Source organism: Rhipicephalus sanguineus, chromosome 1 (genome assembly GCF_013339695.2).
Source record: "Rhipicephalus sanguineus isolate Rsan-2018 chromosome 1, BIME_Rsan_1.4, whole genome shotgun sequence".
Taxonomy (NCBI): domain Eukaryota; kingdom Metazoa; phylum Arthropoda; class Arachnida; order Ixodida; family Ixodidae; genus Rhipicephalus; species Rhipicephalus sanguineus.
This window is the reverse complement of record NC_051176.1, coordinates 203,250,915-203,274,025: the sequence shown is the minus strand read 5'-3', so window position 1 is coordinate 203,274,025 and position 23,111 is coordinate 203,250,915. Positions and strand designations below refer to the sequence as shown.

The 23,111-nt window shown below is 46.9% G+C and overlaps 1 protein-coding gene across 1 annotated transcript; it reads left to right on the top strand.

Moving 5' to 3' along the window:
• Nucleotides 1–3,045: 3,045 nt before the first annotated feature.
• LOC119405770 (Golgi-associated plant pathogenesis-related protein 1) lies at nt 3,046–22,880 on the top strand. The gene is made up of 5 exons (XM_037672606.2): nt 3,046–3,118; nt 11,694–11,752; nt 16,176–16,412; nt 20,943–21,072; nt 22,580–22,880. Exons 1-5 carry the CDS (start codon nt 3,046–3,048, stop codon nt 22,822–22,824), a joined length of 744 nt encoding a protein of 247 aa, XP_037528534.2. The 3' UTR covers nt 22,825–22,880.
• The last annotated feature ends 231 nt before the right edge of the window (nt 22,881–23,111 follow it).

Genomic DNA, 23,111 nt, shown 5'->3' with positions numbered 1-23,111 from the left:
CAGATTGGCCAAGGATCTGATGATGATGATATCCTCTACCTGATGGCGCTCACCCACAAAGGGGGATGGGCCAATGACCGGGCGACAGGATAAGGTTAAGACCTATGAAGCTAAAAAAAAGAGCACTGTAAATGTAGACTAAAAATAACAACAAATCATCGAATAAATCGAAATACTTAACGAGCAAGCGGTCATACTATGAGATGTGACATTGTATGACGGAAATAATTATGGATTTGGAACAAAAAATATTAAAAAATAAAAATAGACTAACACGACAATCTTTTTGTTTCACTTATGAAATGGAACACAGCAGAGCAGACATCTCTGTAACTATAACCAGCGCCTCCTCTATTTTAATAGAGGAGGCGCTGGTTATAGTTACGAGCGGCGTCGTTGTCCGATGCAGACCCAGGGGGTAGCGTGGAGCTGAGTGGCGGGAGTCGTACCGCAGGCCCAGGGACGTCCAGAACAGCAGGAAGCCGAGCAGAGAGACCGGCGTTGAGGAAAGCTTAACAGACGTTTATTTACAACATCACAGAGGACAGGATCGTCAAAACGGCATCTAGTCCGACCGATCCGTGCCGAGCAGACGCTCTGCTGCTCCTTAAATACGCTTCCTTCCCAAGATAGGGAAACTCCTTAATCGGCAAATGTCCAATCACAAACGTGCATGCCTTTGAAGCTGCATAACTAGCAAACGTCCAATCACAAACGTGCATGCCTTTGGAGGGTCCGTGTCTTCGACACATAGGTCACCGCCCCCAGGATAACAATGCCAGGGACCACTGCACTCTCACTCTCCACGTCCGACCAGTTCGGAAGAAAGGGGGGCCAATGTCACTTCGGGGAACTGAAAATCCTTTTACGAACAAAAGCACCTGCTTTAACCAAAAACAATCTCGTTGCAAACACGTGTTCCACGGAGGAGACCCGCGCGTAGCTGCCAGCTTCCCGCCGAAGCGCTCAGTTCAGGGAAAAGACAGCAGGTGTAGGTGTCTAATCCGTTCTCCGAAATGAGGGGGGGGGGAGTCCAAGAAGCAGGAAAACTCGTTTGGAGACAGCTGGCCCAGGACCTTCGTATCTGCTTTGTAACACTATAACCTAATGCAGTGCCACCAAGTGATAAAATTACTGCAACATTTATTGCTAATACTATTTTCGGACGTGGTGCTACAAGGTATCTTATTCTCTGATTTGAATATCGGTGACAGAATAAAAAAAATGTTCTATCGTTTCGATTTCGTTGCAAAACACGCACAACGGGGACGTCTTGAGCCCGGCTTTCCGTGAGTAATTATTCAATTGCGGAATTCTACAGCGTAATCTGGTGTAAGAAATTTGTAACTGCCCAGATGCACACCACTGCTTATTGCAGCGATATCTTAGATGCGTGAAGTGATCTGTTGTTGTTGTTGTCCTCTTCTCATGGCACATACCCAATGGAGGGGATCGGCCGAGTAGTTGGTGAATTCTTCCTATATTGACTGCATGGTGTGACTTCTTGGTACGCTATTTGTTTTTATTTACTGAATTGATGTGCCAATTATGAGTAATGAAAATGTAATGCCCATGGAATTTAGCTAGAGATTCTTTTAGTCGCAATTATATATTCCTTAACACTAAGGAAAACATCCCTGTGGCTGTACCCCAGGGTAGTGGCCCCAAAAGAAGGAAGAATGGGTTCTGATAACTTTTATATGCATAGATCTGGTCTGGCTCCTTCCCCTCTTTGCTCGTTTTGTAACCAGGACGAAACAATTGAACATTATTTCTTATCGTGTAACCGCTTCAATTTACCGAGGAAAAACATTCTCAAAGCAGCGTTTAATCGTATTAGATTGGATTTCATTACTTCGAATATTCTGTCCTTGGGAGCCTCCTCATTAGGTCATTGTCACCGGGATGTCTGTTCCGCTGTACAAAAATTCTTAATTGAATCAGGGCGATCTTGATTCTGAATTATTAAATTAGCATTAATAATATATTCTGACCTTCTATAATTCATTTTCACATGTGACCACTTTTACCTATAAATTATTCGTTTCTTGGCCAACCCCCAGAGTGGGTGTGAGCCATTTATAAAGGTCATCATCATCATCAATAATTCCAGGCCCAGCTTTCGAAGAGTGGGGCTAGTATTCTTTTATTGCGATAGCAATTATATGGACAGTTTATATGGACAGTCTCGACGGGTTTTTGCCGTCGCTGTTGCCGTTGCCGTCATGTCTTTCTGGTATGAAGTCCAAATCGATAAAATCCCCCCGCGCATCGTATGTTCTACCGCGGCTAAAAGCGCGCGAGCAGGGACGACGAACATGGCCGAAGCAGAGATCAAACGAGCCGTCCCGTTTCCATCGCTCGAAGGGTGCATGCGATAACATCACCCCGCTCGGGAGGCCTGCCATCGAAGCAGACAGGAAACGCCACGCCTTCTTTAACGAGCATGAAAAAAGACGCGAAGAGGCGAGGGGGGGGGGGGGGGAGTGCCGCGCGAGGAGCAGCTTTGAACTTTGAATCTAAGGGCGCGGGCGCGATCGCTGGCGCGCGCTATCTCGAAAGCGCTCTCAACGCGAAGTGACTATGCGAAGAGCATCGCTCCCTGGAGCGGCCGTATTCTCTTACACCAGCGTTTTGTAGTTACGCGAGATCGGATACAAAACAGTTAGCTGCCAGCCTCACTTCAATTTGTTGCTATCGCATTCACTGCTTCGCCTTTGCGGTGAAACTGACTTTTTTTTCTGAATGTGTTGAACCGGCGACATGATATGAAAAAATGGCCAATCGTTTCTTCCTGATTACAGAAGAGGCACAGAGAGGAGTTCACTAAGCCTGATCGATGGAAGTAAAAATTGAGGGAAGTGATCTGCCAGGAGTATACAATGTCATGAGTATCTTCATCGTCGTCTGCCATGCGTCGATGCCGCACCACGCTAGGATAAGGAGGGAAAAGGGAGGAGGAGGAAGTGAGAGCCGGATCGGATCGGGCCAACGGCAGCGGCGGCACTTCGGGCGGCGGCGAGCGTGGCCCTCTACTGCAGGCCGATGGGCGACTTCCTGCGCCGGGTCGCGGAGACCCTGACGTGGTGCTGCACGTGCCGGCGGCCACCGGACAGCGGTAAGCGTAGGGCCTCGCACACCATTCGGGCGCGGTTACCCAAAACAACCGCACCGAACTATTTCTGATATCTAGTGGTGATCAATAGGTTCGGGAACGCTACAACTCACGAAAGGCTTACTCGCTGCCTCTGGCATTGAGCCTGACGTTGAGAAATGCACGCGCTTCAGCGCCGCGTACCTGCGTAATCTTTAAACGGCGATTTACTGAACTTTCTCTCCGTTTTTGCTTACAGATCGACTACTTTTACGGTCAGATAAGTTCTCGGCGTGGGCGTACATCTGACGGCCGCGCGTTGACCGCGTAGTGCAATCGCGATCGAATGTGTTCCCTCAGCCGCCGAATAATGCGTAAGCATAACGGCACTATACTTTCAATATTGATGCCAGAATGTACTTACACCGTTGCAACGTCAAGTAAGTGCATCGATGCAGAACGACTCCCCACGGCTAAATTACGGCCTAAGTCGTTTCAGGCACAGTGCCAGCAGAGCATGCTTTCGCGTATATATGTGTAAGGCAAACGAAGATGGTTAGCAGACTGAAGTGCTACGTCCTGATGAAGGCGAAATGGGTCATTCCACGCCAAACGTCCCAGCCATTCTGGCAACTATCTCAAATGTATTGAAAAAAAATCGTGCCGATTTATTACGTTGAAAACAGTGCATTGCTAGAATATTTAGGAGAGAAAAAATTTTTTGGTCTTGTGGGTGCCTTCCAAATTTACCAGAATATCACCTGGGTGTTGTTTGTAAGAAAATTTATTCTGAGAGTATTGTTTCTTGTTTTAATACCAAATTTGGTTTACGTATTCAGCGAAGGTGTTTGTGTAAGCCGTGTAAAGCTCGATAATATTAGTACAATTTTTCTGCCTTATACGCCTCCAGGAATTTCTCCAAAATGTTCTATGTTTGCATTTTTTCCATTGCGATATTGCGCCTTGTATGAATATACGAGTAATGGATAGTTACTGTACAGAAGGTATATTTTGCGATAAAAATATTTTCAGACCCGTCAAGTTTCTAAACATTACGTGAAAAAATCACGAATTTCAGAAAATCGTCGTTTTGGTCCGCATTGAGACGCGATTTACACCACGTGGTGCTCCAACTAAAAATCGGCTTTATACCTCAATCGAAAGCAACTAAAGAGTTCTTCTTATATGGCAAGTTTTATCATTGCAATTTTCGTTTTAAGGAAGAAAATAATTTTTGATGTTCCCCATTGATGGCAATTGGGAATATCAATGAGGAAGCTGCCATGTGACCAAATGGGGAGATAGCCATCAATGGGGAACATCAAAAATTATTTTTTTCCTTAAAACGAAAATTGTAATGATAAAACTTGCCATATAAGAAGAACTCTTTAGTTGCTTTCGATTGCGGTATAAAGCGGACTTTTAGTTGGAGCACCACGTGGTGTAAATCGCGTCTCAATGCGGACCAAAACGACGATTTTCTGAATTACGTGATTTTTTCACGTAATGTTTAGAAACTTGAGGGGTCTGAAAATATTTTTATCGCAAAATATACCTTCTGTACAGTAAGTATCCATTACTCGTATATTCATACAAGGCGCAATATCGCAATGGAAAAAATGCAAACATAGAACATTTTGGAGAAATTCCTGGAGGCGTATAAGGCAGAAAAATTGTACTAATATTATCGAGCTTTAAACGGTTACACAAACACCTTCACTCAATACGTAAACCAAATTTGGTATTAAAACAAGAAACAATACTCCCAGAATAAATTTTCTTACAAACAACACCCAGGTGACATTCTGGTAAATTTGGAAGGCACCCACAAGACCAAAAATTTTTTCTCTCCTAAATATCCTAGCAATTCACTGTTTTCAACGTAATAAATCGGCACAATTTTTTTTTCACTACATTTGAGATAGTTGCCACAATGGCTGGGACGTTTGGCATGGAATGACCCAAATGCGTTCTATTCAAATCTATGCAGCCCAAAAATTCGGCAGATTCCACCTGCCGTGGGAATCGACGTGATGCGAAGCATGCGCAGGATGGTGACTGGGGCGTAATTTTTCACATTGAGCGAAACGTTACGGAATGACGCTAGAGAAAGTGGAAGTGGTATACGCATACTCATATGTTCAAGAGTAGCATATGTATTATATAACCCGTTGTTTACAGTTGCGTAACGATGCCAACAGCAACATGGGTGTTGCCAACACCAGGCGTGGTAAGCTTATATTCTTCAATACTGGATAGCACGAATCCGAACAGGACAAAGAAAGAACACAGATGCACAGGACAGGCGTTACCCGCAACTAAGCTTCATTCAGGATAGTTTCCCTAGATATATACATAGCCGAGTGCCACGCGCAGGCGCTCTGCACGTACGTTACAGTCACAGTTACAGTTCTTATGCTTATACTTTTCCGTTATGACGGAGAACGCACGCACGTTTCACGAACCCGTGTGTATGCGTAAGGGGTTCTTGACAGTTCTTGAACAAGGTCACCATCACAGTGATCAGTGAGCACCAGCAGCTGGACCGGACTTGTTAATTGGATCCGTTCGTGATCGCGGCTATGAGGAATCTAAGTGTAGTGAAGTGCGAGATATTGTGAAGCTGGTGGAAATCCTGGATGCCTCTTACGATGAAATGATCTATGATGCCTTCTGTCGTGGACGTGGCAGCGAGGTCTTCCCTGTCCTTCTGTCGTGGACGTGGCAGCGAGGTCTGCCCTGTCCACATCCAGGCCGTCTTTCACACAGTATAAGCCCCAATTATTGTTGGGTCTTGATAAATCAATGTTGAAGTCACCGGTAATGATGAGAGGCCTAGTCCTCTCAGCAGATTTATTGTGGAAAGCATTGACCCATGTTTTTGCGTAATCCACGTGGTCCACGTTGCGGACAACTTGGACGAGTGGATGGTAGTTGAGCGTCTTCCACGGGTGTTCTCTCTTCAGCTTCCTCACTTTCCTTGCGTCCGCCGCGGTGGTGTAGCGGTTACGGTGCTCGGCTGCTGACACGAAGGTCGCAGGTTCGATCCCGGTCGCGGCGGTCGCATTTCGATGGAGGCAGAATGCTAGATGACCGTGTACTGTGCGATCTCGGTACACGTAAAGAACACCCAATGGTCAAAATTTCCGGAGCCCTTCGCTATGGCGTCTCTCATAATCATATCGTAGTTCTGGGACATGAAAGCCCAACAATTATTAATATTATCACTTTCCTTGCGTGTCAATGTGTGTGTTCGCGCTTACTGTGTTGGTTGACACTTTGTATCACCTGTGGCACATACCCGCAAACATGAACTCTGGTGTACGGGTATGTGCCACACGTGAATGAGAGAAAGGGTTTCATGACGTACGCGACAGGTATTTTGGGTTATTCATGTCATGACCAGTGAATTGTGTTCGTCATACACTGATCCCCTGCTACGCCAATCATGGCATGTTACAAGTTATGGAGACGACCAGGAGAGCGCCGAGACGTAGGCGGCTAGATAGATAGATAGATAGATACGTAGATAGAAACGGCCAAAGTGCCTGAGGTTCGCTAAGAAATGCTTCGCATTTAAAATACAGGCGTGCGCACAAACGACGTGGAATATCTTAGAGCGTTATAGGAAATTGCATAGCAGTCCTTATGATTATTTAAACTGCCGACATTCAGCGATTTTCGAAACGGTCCGCAATCGGTCAGCTTTTTAATTCAGCTTTTTTTTTATTCGAACAGATTGAGCACAATTTTGCATGTTTGTTAGTTGAACAGGCAGGTGGTGGTGACAAATCGCAATAATTAAAAAGTTTCACTCATTAACTTCTCAAGTTAATCCACTTAGGTTACGGGTTGCAACTGAAGTTTTTAGTTTATTGTCTTTCTTTCTCATAAAGAAAGAGGAGCAAGAGCTAAAGGCCATGTTGCCTGAGGCTCTTACTCCTATGCGCATTCGACATGCATGTACATGATTTTCAATGCAAATAAAGTAATAACGGTAGAACATACAAACACTTAATAAATATATACTTCTGCACATAAAATTGTTATGCTCTTTCAAATTGCAGCACAAACCACAAAAAAAGAAAACATGGGTTCATAAAAATCAATGTCATGCTCAACAATGTTTAGTAGCCGAGGTATTTGACACTCGAGTCTAGGTCTTAACGTCCGTAATTAGTGCGCATGGGTGGTGGTATTCTGATATGACAGCGTAATTAGAATCGAGGGGAAGAAGTGGGTAGGCTGACAACATGTAGTCCGTGCTTTATTATGTGCAAAATTAATCTATAATAGTAAACTTCATTTGCTCGGATTGATGAGCGTTTATCAAAAATATTGCATGTGGGGAAGTCTCGCGGTCTACCGTGGCAGTTTTCATATTACCATTTTTTGTAAGCTTATTAATTTGTTGTAGTTTTTTGCAGTTGTTGTTTCCCAGATTAATGTACATTTTAAAATGTTTTAAATAGTGAGCTTCAAAACAAGGGGGAAGCACGCGCGGGGCCCACAACAAAAAAACGTGGGGGCAAAAGCGCATTAAATGTGTGTTCCAGCAGACGACACAACTCGGCATCCTATGAGTGACGTCACAACGTAGGTGGCGCCACGCTATGTCCTCGAGGTCAATATTGTTCTGCAAGCCTAGCTTATGTTGCAGGCGAGCAATTAAATTGCACGGAGAAATAAGAACTGGGGTTAAAGGGGTCATGAACCACTTTTCCAAGTAATGATCTAATGGCCTCAGTATCGGAGTGTACTGCCTCCCGAATCGATTGCCGCAAAAATTTCTCCAATCCGTCAAGAATCAGCGGAGTTACGGGGGTTTGGCGCACGCTCCCAGCGCTTTCTCTCTTTTCTCGTGCCGACGAGCGCACTGGAAGCTAGACAGGGAGGGATGGCATGGGGGAAAGAAGTTACGCCAGCGCGCGTCATGAAACGCGATCGCTCTCCCGCTGTGATTCGCTTGCGCGAGTGCGGCTACCGTGTACTGAGGAGTGCGGCGCCGGCAAGTGGTGGCACCCCGCGGCAAGAAGGGCATCTGATCCGAACGCCGCTCTCGATTTACGTCGGCTATCGGCCAATAAGCATGCTATGTCTCTTGCGACGTACAGCGGACAGACGCCCCGCCCACCGACGAGAGTGAGAACCGGCCTCTGTTTGAAAAGAGGGTGCCTGGGGAAACGGCAACTTCGCGCTCCGCTTGTGGCCATTACGCGGCGCGCACGACTGTAATATTTGGCAGAGCAGTTCATAGCCGTGTCAGCTTTCCGCAGGATGTGTTTTTTCAATCAGCCCAAGGGGTGCTTCATGACCCCTTTAAAGAACGCTTTTGCGCACACCGGTCATTTCCGAACCAAAGCACAGTGCCGATCTTGTTCAAATAAGTTCGCGTCGGTACTCTCTTTTTCTTCGTTCAGGTAAGTGATAAATTCGATTAAAATTAATGTTACCTTGTTCCCGGTATTGTCAGAACTCCTTCATTGCCTGAACAGCGTACGAAGCGTTGGGAAGTCATCGCAGAACGAAGATAAAAAAACCAGCAGCTAGCACCTGAAATGCATGCGATGTGCGACTGGTTTCGTTTTCGCGCCCAACAAAACATGGCGGATCAAGCTTATGGGCTTGTCAACAGATGGCGCTGTACATTTTGAATTCTAGCCTAGCTTATGTTGCAGGCGAGCAATTAAATTGCACGGAGAAATAAGAACTGGGGTTAAAGAACGCTTTTGCGCACACCGGTCATTTCCGAAAGCGTTGGAATTAGCAAGGGGCTGAGACAGGGATGCCCTTTGTCCCCGCTGTTATTCATGCTGTACATGGCGAGGATGGAAAAAGCGCTAGAAGGTAGCAACATTGGATTTAATTTGTCACACAAACAGGTCGGAGCGATGGTTGAGCAGAAGCTTCCAGGTCTATTTTATGCTGATGATATTGTCTTATTTGCGGACAGTCAAGATGATATACAGCGACTGGCAGATATATGCGGAAGGGAGTGTGAGGCTCTAGGACTAGGATTTAGTGCAACAAAATGTGGATTGATGATATTCAATGATCACGGAGACCATACGGTCTTAATACAGGGCCAAAAAATACCGAGGGTAAGCGAGTACAAGTACCTCGGAGTATGGGTAAATGAGGGGGATAGATATATGGAGGTACAAGAGAAAGCATCGGTAGCAAAGGGAAAGAGGAATGCTGCAATTATGAAGCACAGAGCTTTTTCATTTTTCATTTTTTATTTCAACATCAGATTTTGACAAATACAGATGTTGAGGGCCGTGAGCTAAAAGCCACAAAACGGCTTTATGGGGATACAATAGGTACGAGGTGCTTCGAGGGCTGTGGAAGGGTGTGATGGTTCCGGGGCTTACATTTGGGAACTCAGTGGTGTGCATGAAGTCAGAGGTGCAATCAGGAATGGATGTAAATCAAAGGACGGTGGGCCGCCTCGCCTTGGGCGCTCACGGGAAGACGACAAATGAGGCGGTGAAGGGTGATATGGGATGGACAGGCTTTGAAGTGAGGGAAGCGCAGAGCAAAATGAGATTCGAAGAGAGGCTGAGGAAAATGAAGAAGAGTAGATGGGCAGAGAAGGTTTTCAGGTATTTGTATAGAAAAAGCGTTGACACGCAGTGGAGAAAAAGAACTAGGAGGCTCACCAGTAAATATACGGCTGGCAGTGCGGGCGATATGACAACAAGGAGCATTAAGCGGAAGGTCAGAGAGGCGGAGAAGACTTATTGGATGACAGCGATGGAAAAGAAGCCGGCTCTGAGTAACTACCGAAAAGGAAAAAACGAAACAAGGAGGGAAAGGTTTTATGATAATTCAAGGGGAAGCGCTTTACTGTTTGAAGCAAGGTCGGGCTGCCTGAGAACGCGTAGTTATAAAGCGAGATTCAGTAACGAAGAAGAACTATGTACATGCTGCGGGGGAACTAAGGAAACGATGGAACATGTACTGATTGAATGTGGCGATATTCACCCAGGTATACGTGTGGGCACGAGTCTACATGAAGCCTTGGGTTTTAGGGACAACAATGGAAAGCTGAACACGCCCGCGATAGAAATAAGTAAGAGACGGTTGAGTATTGGTGGCAGAAAAGTAGAGATAAAGTACAAAAATAAATAATTGGGGGAAAAAAGGTTATTCTGCCTTAAGAGGCAGAGAGATGGACTGTGAATTTATATTTTTTGTTATAATAACATAGATTTAATCAATGTAGATAAGGCATTAGGACAACATGAAACAAGGAAGTTTTTTTTCTTTTTTTTCTTTTTTTATCCTTCGAGCCTGGTGGCAGACATGTCACCGCCCCGTTATAAAGGGGACGCTCATAGCATCCATCCATCCATCTAGTATGGGTAAATGAGGGGGATAGATATATGGAGGTACAAGAGAAAGCATCGGTAGCAAAGGGAAAGAGGAATGCTGCAATTATGAAGCACAGAGCTTTATAGGGATACAATAGGTACGAGGTGTTTTGAGGGCTGTGGAAGGGTGTGATGGTCCCGGGGCTTACATTTGGGAACTCAGTGGTGTGCATGAAGCCAGATATACAATCAGGAATGGATGTAAATCAAAGGACGGTGGGCCGCCTCGCGTTGGGCGCTCACGGGAAGACGACAAATGAGGCTGTAAAGGGTGATATGGGATGGACAGGCTTTGAAGTGAGGGAAGCTCAGAGCAAAATGAGATTCGAAGAAAGGTTGAGGAAAATGAAGAAGAGTAGATGGGCAGAGAAGGTTTTCAGGTATTTGTATAGAAAAAGCGTTGACACGCAGTGGAGAAAGAGAACTAGGAGGCTCACCAGTAAATATACGGCTAGCAGTGCGGGCGATATGGCAACAGGGAGCATTAAGCGGAAGGTCAGGGAGGCGGAGAGGACTTATTGGATGACAGCGATGGAAAAGAAGCCGGCTCTGAGTAACTACCGAAAGGGAAAAAACGAAATAAGGAGGGAAAGGTTTTATGATAATTCAAGTTTGAAGCAAGGTCGGGCTGCCTTAGAACGCGTAGTTATAAAGCGAGATTCAGTAACGAAGAAGAACAATGTACATGCTGCGGGGGAACTAAGGAAACGATGGAACATGTACTGATTGAATGTGGCGATATTCACTCAGGTATACGTGTGGGCATGAGTCTACATGAAGCCTTGGGTTTTAGGGACAACAATGGAAAGCTGAACACGTCCGCGATAGAAATAAGTAACAGACGGTTAGAGTATTGGTGGCAGAAAAGTAGAGATTAAATACAAAAATAAATAATGGGGAAAAATAAGGTCATTCTGCCTTAAGAGGCAGAGAGATGGACCGTGAATTTGTATTTTTTTTTTGGTATAATAACATAGATTTAATCAATTTAGATGAGGTAATAGGCCAACACGAAACAAGTTTTTTTTTTCTTCGAGCCTGGGGGCAGACATGTCACCGCCCCGTTTTAAAGGGGACGCTCATAGCATCCATCCATCCATCCATCCATCCATCCATCCCCCCTTTGTGCTGAAAATAACGAGCTTCCATTAAGAACGAAACGAAAGAGAAGTAAATTACGGTTCTTTGGTGTATCCATTTGAGTGTGTGTGTGCTGCTTTCAGGGACACAGGACGAAGATTTCCCGTCTACGACAATATTCAAGACCGTCAGTTACGATGATGTGAGTACACGCTTCAAGTTCCAGCGCGAGCTCTTTTCTTTATGAAGTCGCTTCGCACGCGCAAAATTAAAGATTGTCTTGGTACGAACGCTCAGCGCATAGGGAACCCAAGCTCACGTTTGGGCGCGACGCTCACGCGGCTGGGCTATGCGTTACTGGGGGCAGATGCTGACCGCGAAGGCGGTTTGTCGCCGGATTTGACAGCGATGGCGGCAAGGACACGTGCGCGCATGCGCCCCTCATTCGGCCCGGAGCACTGCTAGTCGGCAAGAGTTACGTTGTGATGCATCAAAGATGCAATCCGAGAGTTCTGCGCGGAAGCGGGGAATGCAGTGTTGTGGCCGTGGATGCCCCCAGTTGCGATAAGAGCAGTGGTGCCGCTCGACGTTGCTTTGGAAGCCTATAGGCTGCCATTTTTAGCGCGCACTGTTGCATGAGACTACCTGGCGTAAACGGATCAAAAACAAAACGTAACAAAAAAAAAAAAAAGAACTTAAGTCGCATGATGTCATGCACGAGCACAAGACGCGAACACTTGGTGACAGCGACAGTTTTTCTTTAGAGCGGAAAGCCTGCGGCGAAAAACAGCCCCGCGCATCGATTCGTGCGAATCGCGTAATCATACTGGACGAGCAAACCACCTTTGGCCGCCGCGGTGGTACAGTGGTTGCGGTGCTCGGCTGCTCACGCGAAAGACGCGGGTTCGATTCCGGCCGCGGCGGTCGCATTTCGATAGAGGCGAAATGCTCGAGGCCCGTGTACTTAGATTTAGGTGCACGTTAAAGAACCCCAGGAGGTTGCAATTTACGGAGCCCTCCACTACGGTGTGCCTCATAATGATATCGTGCTTTGGGCACGTAAAACTACAAATTTATTATTATTAGCAACCACCTTTACGCGTACCTCGCGCGGACGCACATCTCGCCTGGTGAAGGATAGCGCGGCCGAGCCGTTACGAATTTTGGAGCGCATGCACTCGTTTTGCTTTTCAAGGCTCCGACATACTCCGATTCGCGACCGAAAAAAAAAATAGCATGCACGGAAGCCACGTTTAAAAACGTGTGCTGACGCGTGGTTGGCGCTTGCCGCGTGCGTTTAGCGGACGTCTGCCTTGTCGAGTACACCTCGGCCTCGGTGTCTGCTAGTGGCGCAACTCGCAGCAGAGTGCAAGGAAGGCATCACAGGCAGCCTTTGTTGAACGGACATTCACCGGCGTGTATATATATATATATATATATATATATATATACTTGTTGCACGCGCTGTGCAAGCAGGCCTTTATGAATGCAGAATGCGCTCGAACAGTTAAAAGTTCGCGTGCAACCGCGTAGCACCTCGCAAGGATAAACGAGGCAATTCTTATCTTCAGCAGGCGTGCGAAATTTTCTCGCCAGGGCCGGAAAGCAAGGAATATTTTTTTTAAAGGGCATTTAAAGAAAACTTGACACACGACCTGGACATTTTCATCGTGCTTGCTACGCGACGGCATTGCCGACGCAGGAATCGGCTGGTTCCGGCAACGGATCAAGGATCGCCGCCAGAGAAGGGTACCTGCAATTGCGCTACTGACCGTTGGCAGAGTATCAGTCGTCTTAAACCGTCGTTCACAGCAGCTGTACTGTTTTATCTCTGTGGTGCAGACACACGTATATATATATATATATATATATATATATCTGTGTTTCAGATCACTTCACCAAAGTTCTTGACCTCACTGCCCAAGACGAAACTACCCTGAGATGCCGTAGCACTGCAGCCAATCGATAAAACGCACGCTCGACTGCGCGCTGATTTAAATGTCAATGGCGCTGCAGGAAACAACAAGTCGGTGTCGCGCCGACGCGTCCGTAAAGATGGCTGCCCGATGGAGCGTTTGACGTAATTTTGTGCTACGGCGCGAGCGGGGCAATGAAAATTCACGCGCAGCTCTCCTCCCCGTGGGAGAGTGTATATACAGGACCACCTTTACATACCTGCGAATGTTTTACGCAGCCGAAGTGACGCTCACTTCGTGCAGTTCATTTGCGATGATTTTACAGCGTCTCTAACCTTATCGTACCAATCACCTTCAGCGGCACCTCGTCGGCGTTATCACCATACACTCTAAGAAAAAAAAAAGAGTATGCGTGACTCTTTTCGGAGAGTTCTGACTTGCCACGTATAGGACTCTCTTTAAATAGTCACGGTGACTCTCTTGGTGGGTCAAGGTCGGCTCGCTCTAGGTGAGTCCCCTGGCCCTCTAGAAAGAGTGGAAAGACTCTCATCCGGAGGATCACGTTACCACTTATAGGGAGTCAGACGACTCTTGCCGGTAACGCTCCTACGGGGGTCAAGGGACCCACACCGAAGCATCAGGCGACTCCACGAGTATTTTAAGCTACTCATTTGACCCTTGCTCTACTTTTGCGCGACTACTGTTGAAAATAGTGGAGTATTCATTTTAAGCAAGTCCAATAATACTTGCCGTTCTGCCCAGCGACTGTAAAAAAAGAATAGTTCAGTTTTAGCAGTGTTTTAATAAAACTCGTCAAAGCAACACATATTTTCCAGCAAAGTTATATAGAAAGCGCGAAAAGATGGTCTGTGATTTCCAATTAAGAAGTTTGGGTATTCCTCATTTACATGCTTCTATGAGTATAGCCAACTAAAATGTGTGACTGTGATGTGCACATTGTCATATGGTGCTAAATAAACAGCAGAAATCGCCATCATGTTTCCATTTTTATTCCTTGTGATTAAGAATAAATCAAAAAGTGGTGACGGCTTGAGGCATCAGACTTGTTGCGTGCTAGGTTGTCGCTCCTGTCCAGCGTGAGCACATGAAAAACGGTATCTGAAAAGCAGAACGTGATATTATGATGAGAAAATGAAATTGCAGTAAAGGTTTGCAAAACCTACACAATAAGTGGTTCACACAGACATAATAAAGGCTAACAACAAAACAACAAAGCACATCCTCCGGCAGCCAGGGGCATGCCGTGAGCGGTTATTGACCGCATGTTTTACAAACGTAACCCATCCTTAAATACTCGGATAAACAGATGCGAGTACTAGGGCCCGAATGACACCCAGCGCGTGCGTACGCCGTCTACGTCGAGATCAGACATGTCATATGCTAGAATTAGCGCACATAACTCCCACAATCACGTACACTCACTCGATTCTGTTATAGCGCCCAACGTCATCGCAGTGTATGCAAACCACGAAAACAGCAAACAGAAACGAAGGAAAAAAGTGCACGGCGGGCGGCCGCAACAACGGGCGCCGTCGAAAGTCTAGCTTTTTCGCCTTACCGGCGAGGCGTGTCCGACTTGAATGATTACCGCGTACGTCCTGGAAGCCACCGTACTATATCTGCACCTCAGACTACCGTCTTTAAGCCAACAAAAACCATTATATATAGTGCGTCTGAGCGTTATGTACACAGGCTTTTTTTTTTTTCACGTTCCCATGCGCGGAAGCACGCTGCACACTCAAGGTCGATGGAATTGTTATTATGAAGTAGATTAAAGTGCATCTCAAAACGACATCTTGCACCTTCAGTAGTGCAGAGACAACGTGCGATCGCAAGAAATGACCCTCGATAATTGTTTGCATCGCTCACTTTATGGGAGCTTGTACAGCAACGCGCATAACGGTGGTAACTCGTTAACTGACAGGGCATCCGCAACATCCCGGCGGACGCAGGCTGCTGTTGGAAATGGCTGACGGATAACTTCAGCAAGGCTGCTGCGGACGCCCAGCTAAAGCTCTATAATTAGTACCTACGAAAGCAGTACACTCACCGTTAACTGGCGCCCGTTGTCGGTGTCCGCAGCTCCATGAATATTCCGCCCTCCAAGCGTCACTTCGTGCACGGAGCCGGCGTCAACACCATCAACACCACCGAAGACGCGCAACCAACACAACCACGCAACGCATTCCAATAGACCAGGAGACTGAGACAACTGAGACTGACTGATACGACTGAGAGAGGAGAGCGGCGCGCCACCCCGGACCCCGGCGCCAACCCCCTCTGCGTGGCCGAGCAAGGCGCCACAACGGCGCCAAAGGGCAAGCGCGCGATATGTATGGCGTATACGGCGGCTCTTCCGTATACCGAAGCCAATCGAAACGCGCTTCAGGAGGGTCCAGTGACTCCTTCCCAAATGCGAACTCTTTTTCTCTGCCTGTTGCTGTACCTTCCAAAAGGGGTCAGGTGGACACCCGAAGCGAGTCACGGTTCCATGACCCTCTTTTGACTCTCTTTTTTTCTTAGAGTGTAGTGCGGGGTCGCTGCGACCGGTAGTATGAGTGGAAGAAATAATAGCTATTCAAGATACCATGGGACGGTCGTAGTCCGGGTTCATGAATGCGGTTTTTGGACTTGTCGCCGATGCAGTCAGTTCAGGTAACCTTAGCGCCGACTTCCTTGTCTTTTCAGCATGGACGGCGAATTATACAGACCAAGACCGTGCAGAGCTGTATGCTGCGCAAGAAAATCATCAACCACTCTGACGGTACCAAGGACATCGTGGAGGAGGTCATCACTCCGGGCAGCCAGACGATGCTTGCTCGGGGTCAGCCGATGAGCGAGGCTGACTTCCAGAAGGACTCGCTCGACTGGCACAACTACTACCGCGCCCTTCACGGCGTGCCTGCGCTGCAGCTGGACGCCAAGGTGAGATGAGACCACGCGTCGGTGCTGTGTATAAGTGCACTCAAGGGAGCAATCTGTTGCAACCAACCGAAGGGCGAAGGCATACGGCATTTGATAGAACATTCGCTTGTCACTGCCGCATTGTAACTAATACCATTGTAAATTTTGGCTATACGCTGGAAGTTGTAAGGCATTGCTTAGGTAGCGTTTTTCCGAACGAATTTAAAATTAAGGTCGGTTAATTATTGGAGGAGTGAGAAGAAATTGAACTGTCCTGTTACCATGCCGCCAGGATGGGCCTCACTGCCAATAGGGGCGGCGCTGTCGACGCTCCGCTTCGTCGTAACAATCATTGCATATCTATGACTCCTCAAGCTAGTCAAGCGTATAGCGCAAATGTGCTTACGACCGCCACGTGTGATATGCGCATCATCGCCCCGTAGCGTCCACTTCAGCGTCCCGTATAGCGTGCACTTCGTGGCGATGAAACTAACGTTTCTGCACTAACGTTAGTGCCGACGTTACGTCGGACCATGAGCTACCCCTAATAACATCTCGGGTTTTAAGTCCCAAAACCACGACATGATTATGAGGGACGCCGTAGTGGAGGGCTCCGGAAATTTCTGACCATCTGGTGCTCTTTAACGTACACCTAAATCCTAGTACACGGGCCTCTAGCATTTCGCCTCCATCGAAATGCGACCGCCGCGGCCGGGATCGAACCCGCGACCTTCGGGACAGCAGCCGAGCACCGTAGTCCGAGGCGGACATGAGCTACCCTTTACATGCCACTGTACTCGAGGTGCCTGGTAAGCACACACAATACGCTTAGCTACTCGGTTTACACGAAGATATCGAATCACATCGTAACGCCAGGCTCTAAGCGAAAAATACGCCATAGGCTGGTATTCGTTGCCTGCTTCGCATGGAAATGATTCCCGTAATGCGTGGGATCAGCCGGATTTTTTTCGCTCTCTTCCTCGTTTCCTTCGCAGCACATTTCTAGTGGCGCCATTGGACGTTCTGCATAGGATGGTCAGTCATATTATCACTGTCATTGTCAGAGACGTAAGAAGAAGTGCGCGCTTTTGACACGTTAAACTTTATTTATTTAATTCGAAGCATTTCTTAGCGAACCGAAGGTACTTTGAACGTTTCTATCTACGTATCTATCTCGTCGCCTACGTCAGGGCGCTCTCGTGGTCGCCTCCTTAAGGGCGCAGGGTAGGCCCTATACCTCCCATTTTCTTGGAAACTACTGTGTGTAAAGCGTTCGGCTTTGTTTCATTTTATTCGCATCTCTTCTTGCAGTGTAACTAGAATTACAATTGTATTTCAAGTGATGACATTTTTTGCATTTTTTTAACAAGTAATTTTTGTCATTATTTCTTAAATAAGACTGCTAAAAAATGAAAACTACTCCGCTTACGTACATGATTTTAGTTCAGTAGCTTCGTATTGATGCTTGATGTATTCTGGTAAAAAATCTGCCTTGTGGCTTTTTTTTCAAGCTTTTTTTTCATAATGGGGCAAATGTAAAAAAAAAAATGATTTCGAGGCATTGAAAGTTAAAGGAGTATAACAAGTTTATTTCATGTTTTGCTCAAAAAGAAGATATACTGAACAATGGAATTAATAGCAACCTGCCATGTAGTCATCCCACGAATCAGCCTTCCGCCTTTTTTTTTTCTTGTTTTCTTGTTCCCTGGCTTGTTTTGTCATAGCTCGCCTCTATTGGCCAAGTACCGTCGATGGCGGTCGATATCACCCAACCATATCACAGTGTTGCGCCTCGGTAATATACCAAAAGGCCTTGAGAAAGTTTACTTGGGGCATGCAGGACTTTTTGAAAGTTCGAACGGCTTCAGAGGTTGCAGTTCTGAGGATTTCCATTCCAAGGAACACGATCCAATGTGTTCTCTACGAGTGCCACGGTTCCTTCGCATTCTGTGCAGGCACAGTTACTCGTAATCACGTTTTGTAGAAGCTCCACATCAATTAAAGCGTAGCCATTGTCACTACAGGAAACATTTTCTCCTTGCGGCGACGCGGAATGAGGACAAAGCTTACTTGCTGAAATGCTCGCACGAGTTCTCCCGGTCTCGTTCTACTGGTAGCCGAAGCGTGTCGATTTTCAATTATACTGCGCTTCTTAAACGGTTTATTTTATTCGTCAACACGAGAATATCTTTTGCCGCCACAGAAAAATCAACAGAGGCGCAACTAAACTGAAAATAAGTGCACAGAACCGCGTCTCCATGCGCGTCTCACAGACACAAGGCAAGTGGACTCGGTAAATGCCACGCGTGTTCAATAAAACTACACCATGTGCCTTTAACATGGTATTGACCGAAATTGGCATAGAAGGGTTTGCGAGTATGACGAACATGACTGTCTGGTCATGACGTGAATAACACGATAATCATGGCGTCTACGTCATGAAAGCCTTTCCTCCAGTCACGTGTACGTGATGCATACCTTTTAATTTAATATCTGGGGTTTAACGTCCCAAAACCACAATATGATTATGAGGGACGCCGTAGTGGAGGGCTCCGGAAATTTCGACCACCTGGGGTTCTTTAACGTGCACCTAAGTTCAAGTACGTGGGCCTCACTTTCGTCTCCATCGAAAATGCAGCCGCCGCGGCCGGGATTCGATCCCGCGACCTTTGGGGCAGCAGTCGAGCGCCATAACCACGAGACCACCGTGGCGGGGCATGTGGCACATACCTCTATACCGCGGGCAGCGGTATGCGCCACAGGTGATTCACAGTTTATATGTACCCAAGAACGGCGAGAAGAGACGTTGGCAATTTAAACGGGAGAGCGTCAAGAAAATGCGGCATCAGCCGCGTTGACCCGACGAATACAAAGAATAAAAATCAGCATCCCTGCAGGAATCGAACCCAGGCATTCTGCGTGACAATCAAGTATTCTACCACAGAGCCACGCCAGGTCTTGAAATTGCTTGAGCTTCGACTTCCAGAATAGAACGCGATAGCGTGATCGGGCCCCGTGCGCATCGCCTCCTCAATTGCTAGCCTAGCTTCGGTTCTCGGTGCATGCCTCAACCGTGCCGCAAGGAAACGAACGTCTGTGCGCGTAACATTGGCCGTTTCAAACTATTACAGAATGGCTATTGCAAGTACAGTTGCGTCGGGCCCACTACGCGTCCGTAAGGCAACACGCAACACGCGAATCTACGCAGTTGCCCACTTTGTTGATGTTTTTTGCTGCTGATGATGATTAAATATGTCTGAGCGCTTTGTAATGGGCGGGCCTTTAAAACACCCACTCGTTGCGCAATTCACATGTTTTGACGCCTGGCGCGATTCTACTTTCTGCCACGCAATATTATATGCGCTACGGAGACTCCTCCCACTACATGACATTCATGTTTTTTTTTTTTTCCGAAGCAGTTTCAATCAATGGCGTGGCTGTGTGGCAGAACATCTGCTTGCCACGCAGAAGGCCTGGGTTCGCTTCTCACTCGAACCGAAAATTTATTTGCATGTCTCTCGATTTTTCCGTCACGGACAACGCTGATTTTTCGCTCACAACCAACGACGCCGACACCGACGCCGGAATTTCTGCGAAACGAGCTTTTTAACGCTATCGTGTTAAAAGACCTAAAGCGCAAGAATCATGTCGCTGCGATGTCAACTGTGGTTGCAGTGCTGGCTATCTATTTTTATAACAAGGTAATAAACGTTACTTATGTACTCCTATGATGCAGACGTCATATCGGCTTAACGTCAGTTTTCGTTCCAGTGTTGGCTCCGCTTTTATAACAGTCGAATAAACATTATAAATGCACTCCTATTGACTCAGCATGCTATATTCATTGCTCGACCCTGGAATAAATGCACTAACGAATGCTATACGCACGATATTCGCAGCATCGCACGCAAAATGTGAATCGCACCGATGCGTGCGCTCCGTTTCAGTAAAACTGACATCTGTGCTCTAACATGAGTGCTGACGTTGCGTCATACCATAAGTGACCCTTTAAACGTCAGTGTAGTCAGGTAAACGCACGATGTGCACACCACCACTCCATTTGCAAAAAGCACGTTAATCCACTTCGTAACGCTTGACACAAAGCCCCCGCCTCCCCCCCCCCCCCCCCGTTAAAAAAAAGCAGCATGCACAGCTACTCGCTGACATGCTTCGCATGAAACCGATTCCTACAATGCGTGGGATCGAACTTTTTATTTATTTATTTATTTATTATTTATTTATTTATTTATTATTTATTTATTTATTTATTTATTTATTTATTTCCGTGGTTGTGATTTCGTCTCTTCCGTACAGCTTTCCCGGAAAAGCACGGGCCAATCATGCGAGCCACCGGCGCAATGATTTTGCTGACAGGAACACAGCGCGCAGAAGTTGCCGCAGTTTGCATAGTCGGCTTACAGGCGGCGGCGAGAAAGTGGTTTTTCAAAGCACTCACTCTGTAGCGCAAAGGCGTAGTTGCGCGGTGAAACAATTTTACATTACTTCCTGCGCATAACGATTACACTCGGCTCGTTCGGCTCATCTTTGCAGCTCAATGATGTTGCGAAAAAGTGGGCTACCACTCTTGCCATGGAAGATCGCTTTGAACACAGCCCGGACACGGAATTCGGCGAAAATGTGTACGTCAAGTGGTCCAGCAACCCCAATCATCAAATCACAGGTGATCGCCGGTGTTGTTCAAGCGCGCGTAACCAATTCGGGAACCTTGTACAATTTCTTACGAAGGCTTAAGCTATAGTATGCTCAACCACATCGGATGACTTAAAGGTTACGCACTATGTCGCTCTGTTTGACAGGAAGGCAAATAATATCAAAAGACATTTCATAAAAGTTGACACCGTCACTGTGTTTTTTCCCGTTGGTGCGCCACAGTGATGTCAACTATTATTTGTCTCGTGACACCACACCAAAAATGACGAAATTTTGTTTTGACCGTACTTCCTTTCTACAGTCAAACCCGCACATATCAAACTTGTAGAAAGAAAAAAAAACAACTACAAAGAAACTAGATATATCGTACTATTCGATATAAAACTTTTCAAGGATTTACCCTATTTTTGGTGCACAAGTTGGCTTCACGGCATTAACTAACGATAATGCAATGAAGCCGGCTTCGCGGCACTACTCGGGTATTTTTATTTTGTTTCTTTTTTCCGCGTTTTTTTTATTTATTGGGGGTGCGGGTTATATAGAGGGGCGGGTTATACGAAAGAAAATACGGCATCGATGTAAACAACGCCTCAGCATCTTCATACGCAGCTGTGCGTACTCTTCGGGCGCTGGAAGCCTCTAGTACGAATGCCTGTCGTGTGCTTTGTTTTTCGATATCGTACTCGGTGCGCTTCTGGGGATGCTTTACGCAGCGGCGACGTCAGACTTCTGTTCTACGCGCTCAACTGTGTTGATTATCACCGGCTTCGCGGAGGACTGCAGATCCTTGCGTTTCACAGCGGATAATCGCGAAGAAGCGAACGGCGACGCCGGCGACCGCGCACGACAGGCAGACGGGCACGACGACGAGGAATTATGGGAGAACGCATGGAGAAAGCACATGATGGGAAGCAGTAGATTCTAATCGCTCCGTGTCCGTGCGGCGCCCTCACCGCTCGCTCTCCCAAATGCATGCGGCAAAGCCCACCTTCTGTGAGGAAACTTCTTGTGAAAGAAACCCAACTTCTTGGGGCGCTTCACGCTGCCCGGTATTCGATGTAGTCTTAGATTTTCCTGTGCGTTGACGTTAAAGCATCTTCGTATTCGAAAATGGCTCGATATAAAGTACAATTCGATTGATCGGAGTTTTAAATAGTCGGGTTTGACTGTATTGACATCAGGACACAATAAATATTCTTTGTTAGCGTCGTGGTTGTCTGTGTCTTTTGTAGCGCCATTTCCTTCACGTTAATTCATCAATCTCTAATACGCTCTTATATGAAAAGAGCATGCCATCACGAAAGACTGGGATGCAGGAAAGTAGGAAGATGTGCGCCTCAGAAACTCCACCGAGTTAGAACTGGCTTTCTAATAAAACCGGAACCCTTCACGACGGCTTCCTTTGCGTCCTTTGCGTTCTGAGCCGCCCATCTATCGCGATTTTCTATGAAATGTAGTGACGCCAGTCGTATACAAAGCCATGGAACCCGCGGTGGCGTGCGTCGTGGTTTGCGCAGGACGTGAGGCTGTCGAATCGTGGTACAGCGAGATCTCGGAGTACCGTTGGGACGGCAGCACTCCGGACGTGGACGCTGTCGGCCACTTCACGCAGCTCATCTGGAAGGAGACGACTCGTATGGGTTGCGCGCAGGCCCGTGGTCCCACGAACAAGATTCTCGTCGTTGCAAATTACGCGCCACCCGGCAACGTGGTTGGCAAGTTCGCCGCATGTGTGCCGCCGCTGCAGCATTCTGCGACGTGAAAGAACCCTTCCTCACGGCCGCCCCAAAATTCGTCGTCATTCCTTAATTGGTGCGAGAGACTGTAGCATTCTTGGTCGCCCGAAGTGCATAGAATAAACGGCTCGCGCGATAAATGCGGAGGAATTTACCTGTCAAAAGAGCCCCCACTTTCAGGCTACAGTTGCTCGTATATCTTGTCAAAAGTGACGCGGCAGGGATTTGGGGCCAAATTCGCTAAGCTTTTGTAAGCGCTGTTTGCGATTGGCCATATACGGCTTGTGAGTGCGAACATCATGTAAATACAAAC

Coding starts and splice junctions, on each gene's coding strand:
- LOC119405770 (XM_037672606.2), top strand. CDS start 3,046: ATGGGCGACTTCCTGCGCCGGGTCGCGGAGACCCTGACGTGGTGCTGC. Junction 11,753..16,175: donor AGACCGTCAGTTACGATGAT/GTGAGTACACGC, acceptor TTGTCTTTTCAG/CATGGACGGCGAATTATACA. Junction 16,413..20,942: donor CGCTGCAGCTGGACGCCAAG/GTGAGATGAGAC, acceptor TCATCTTTGCAG/CTCAATGATGTTGCGAAAAA.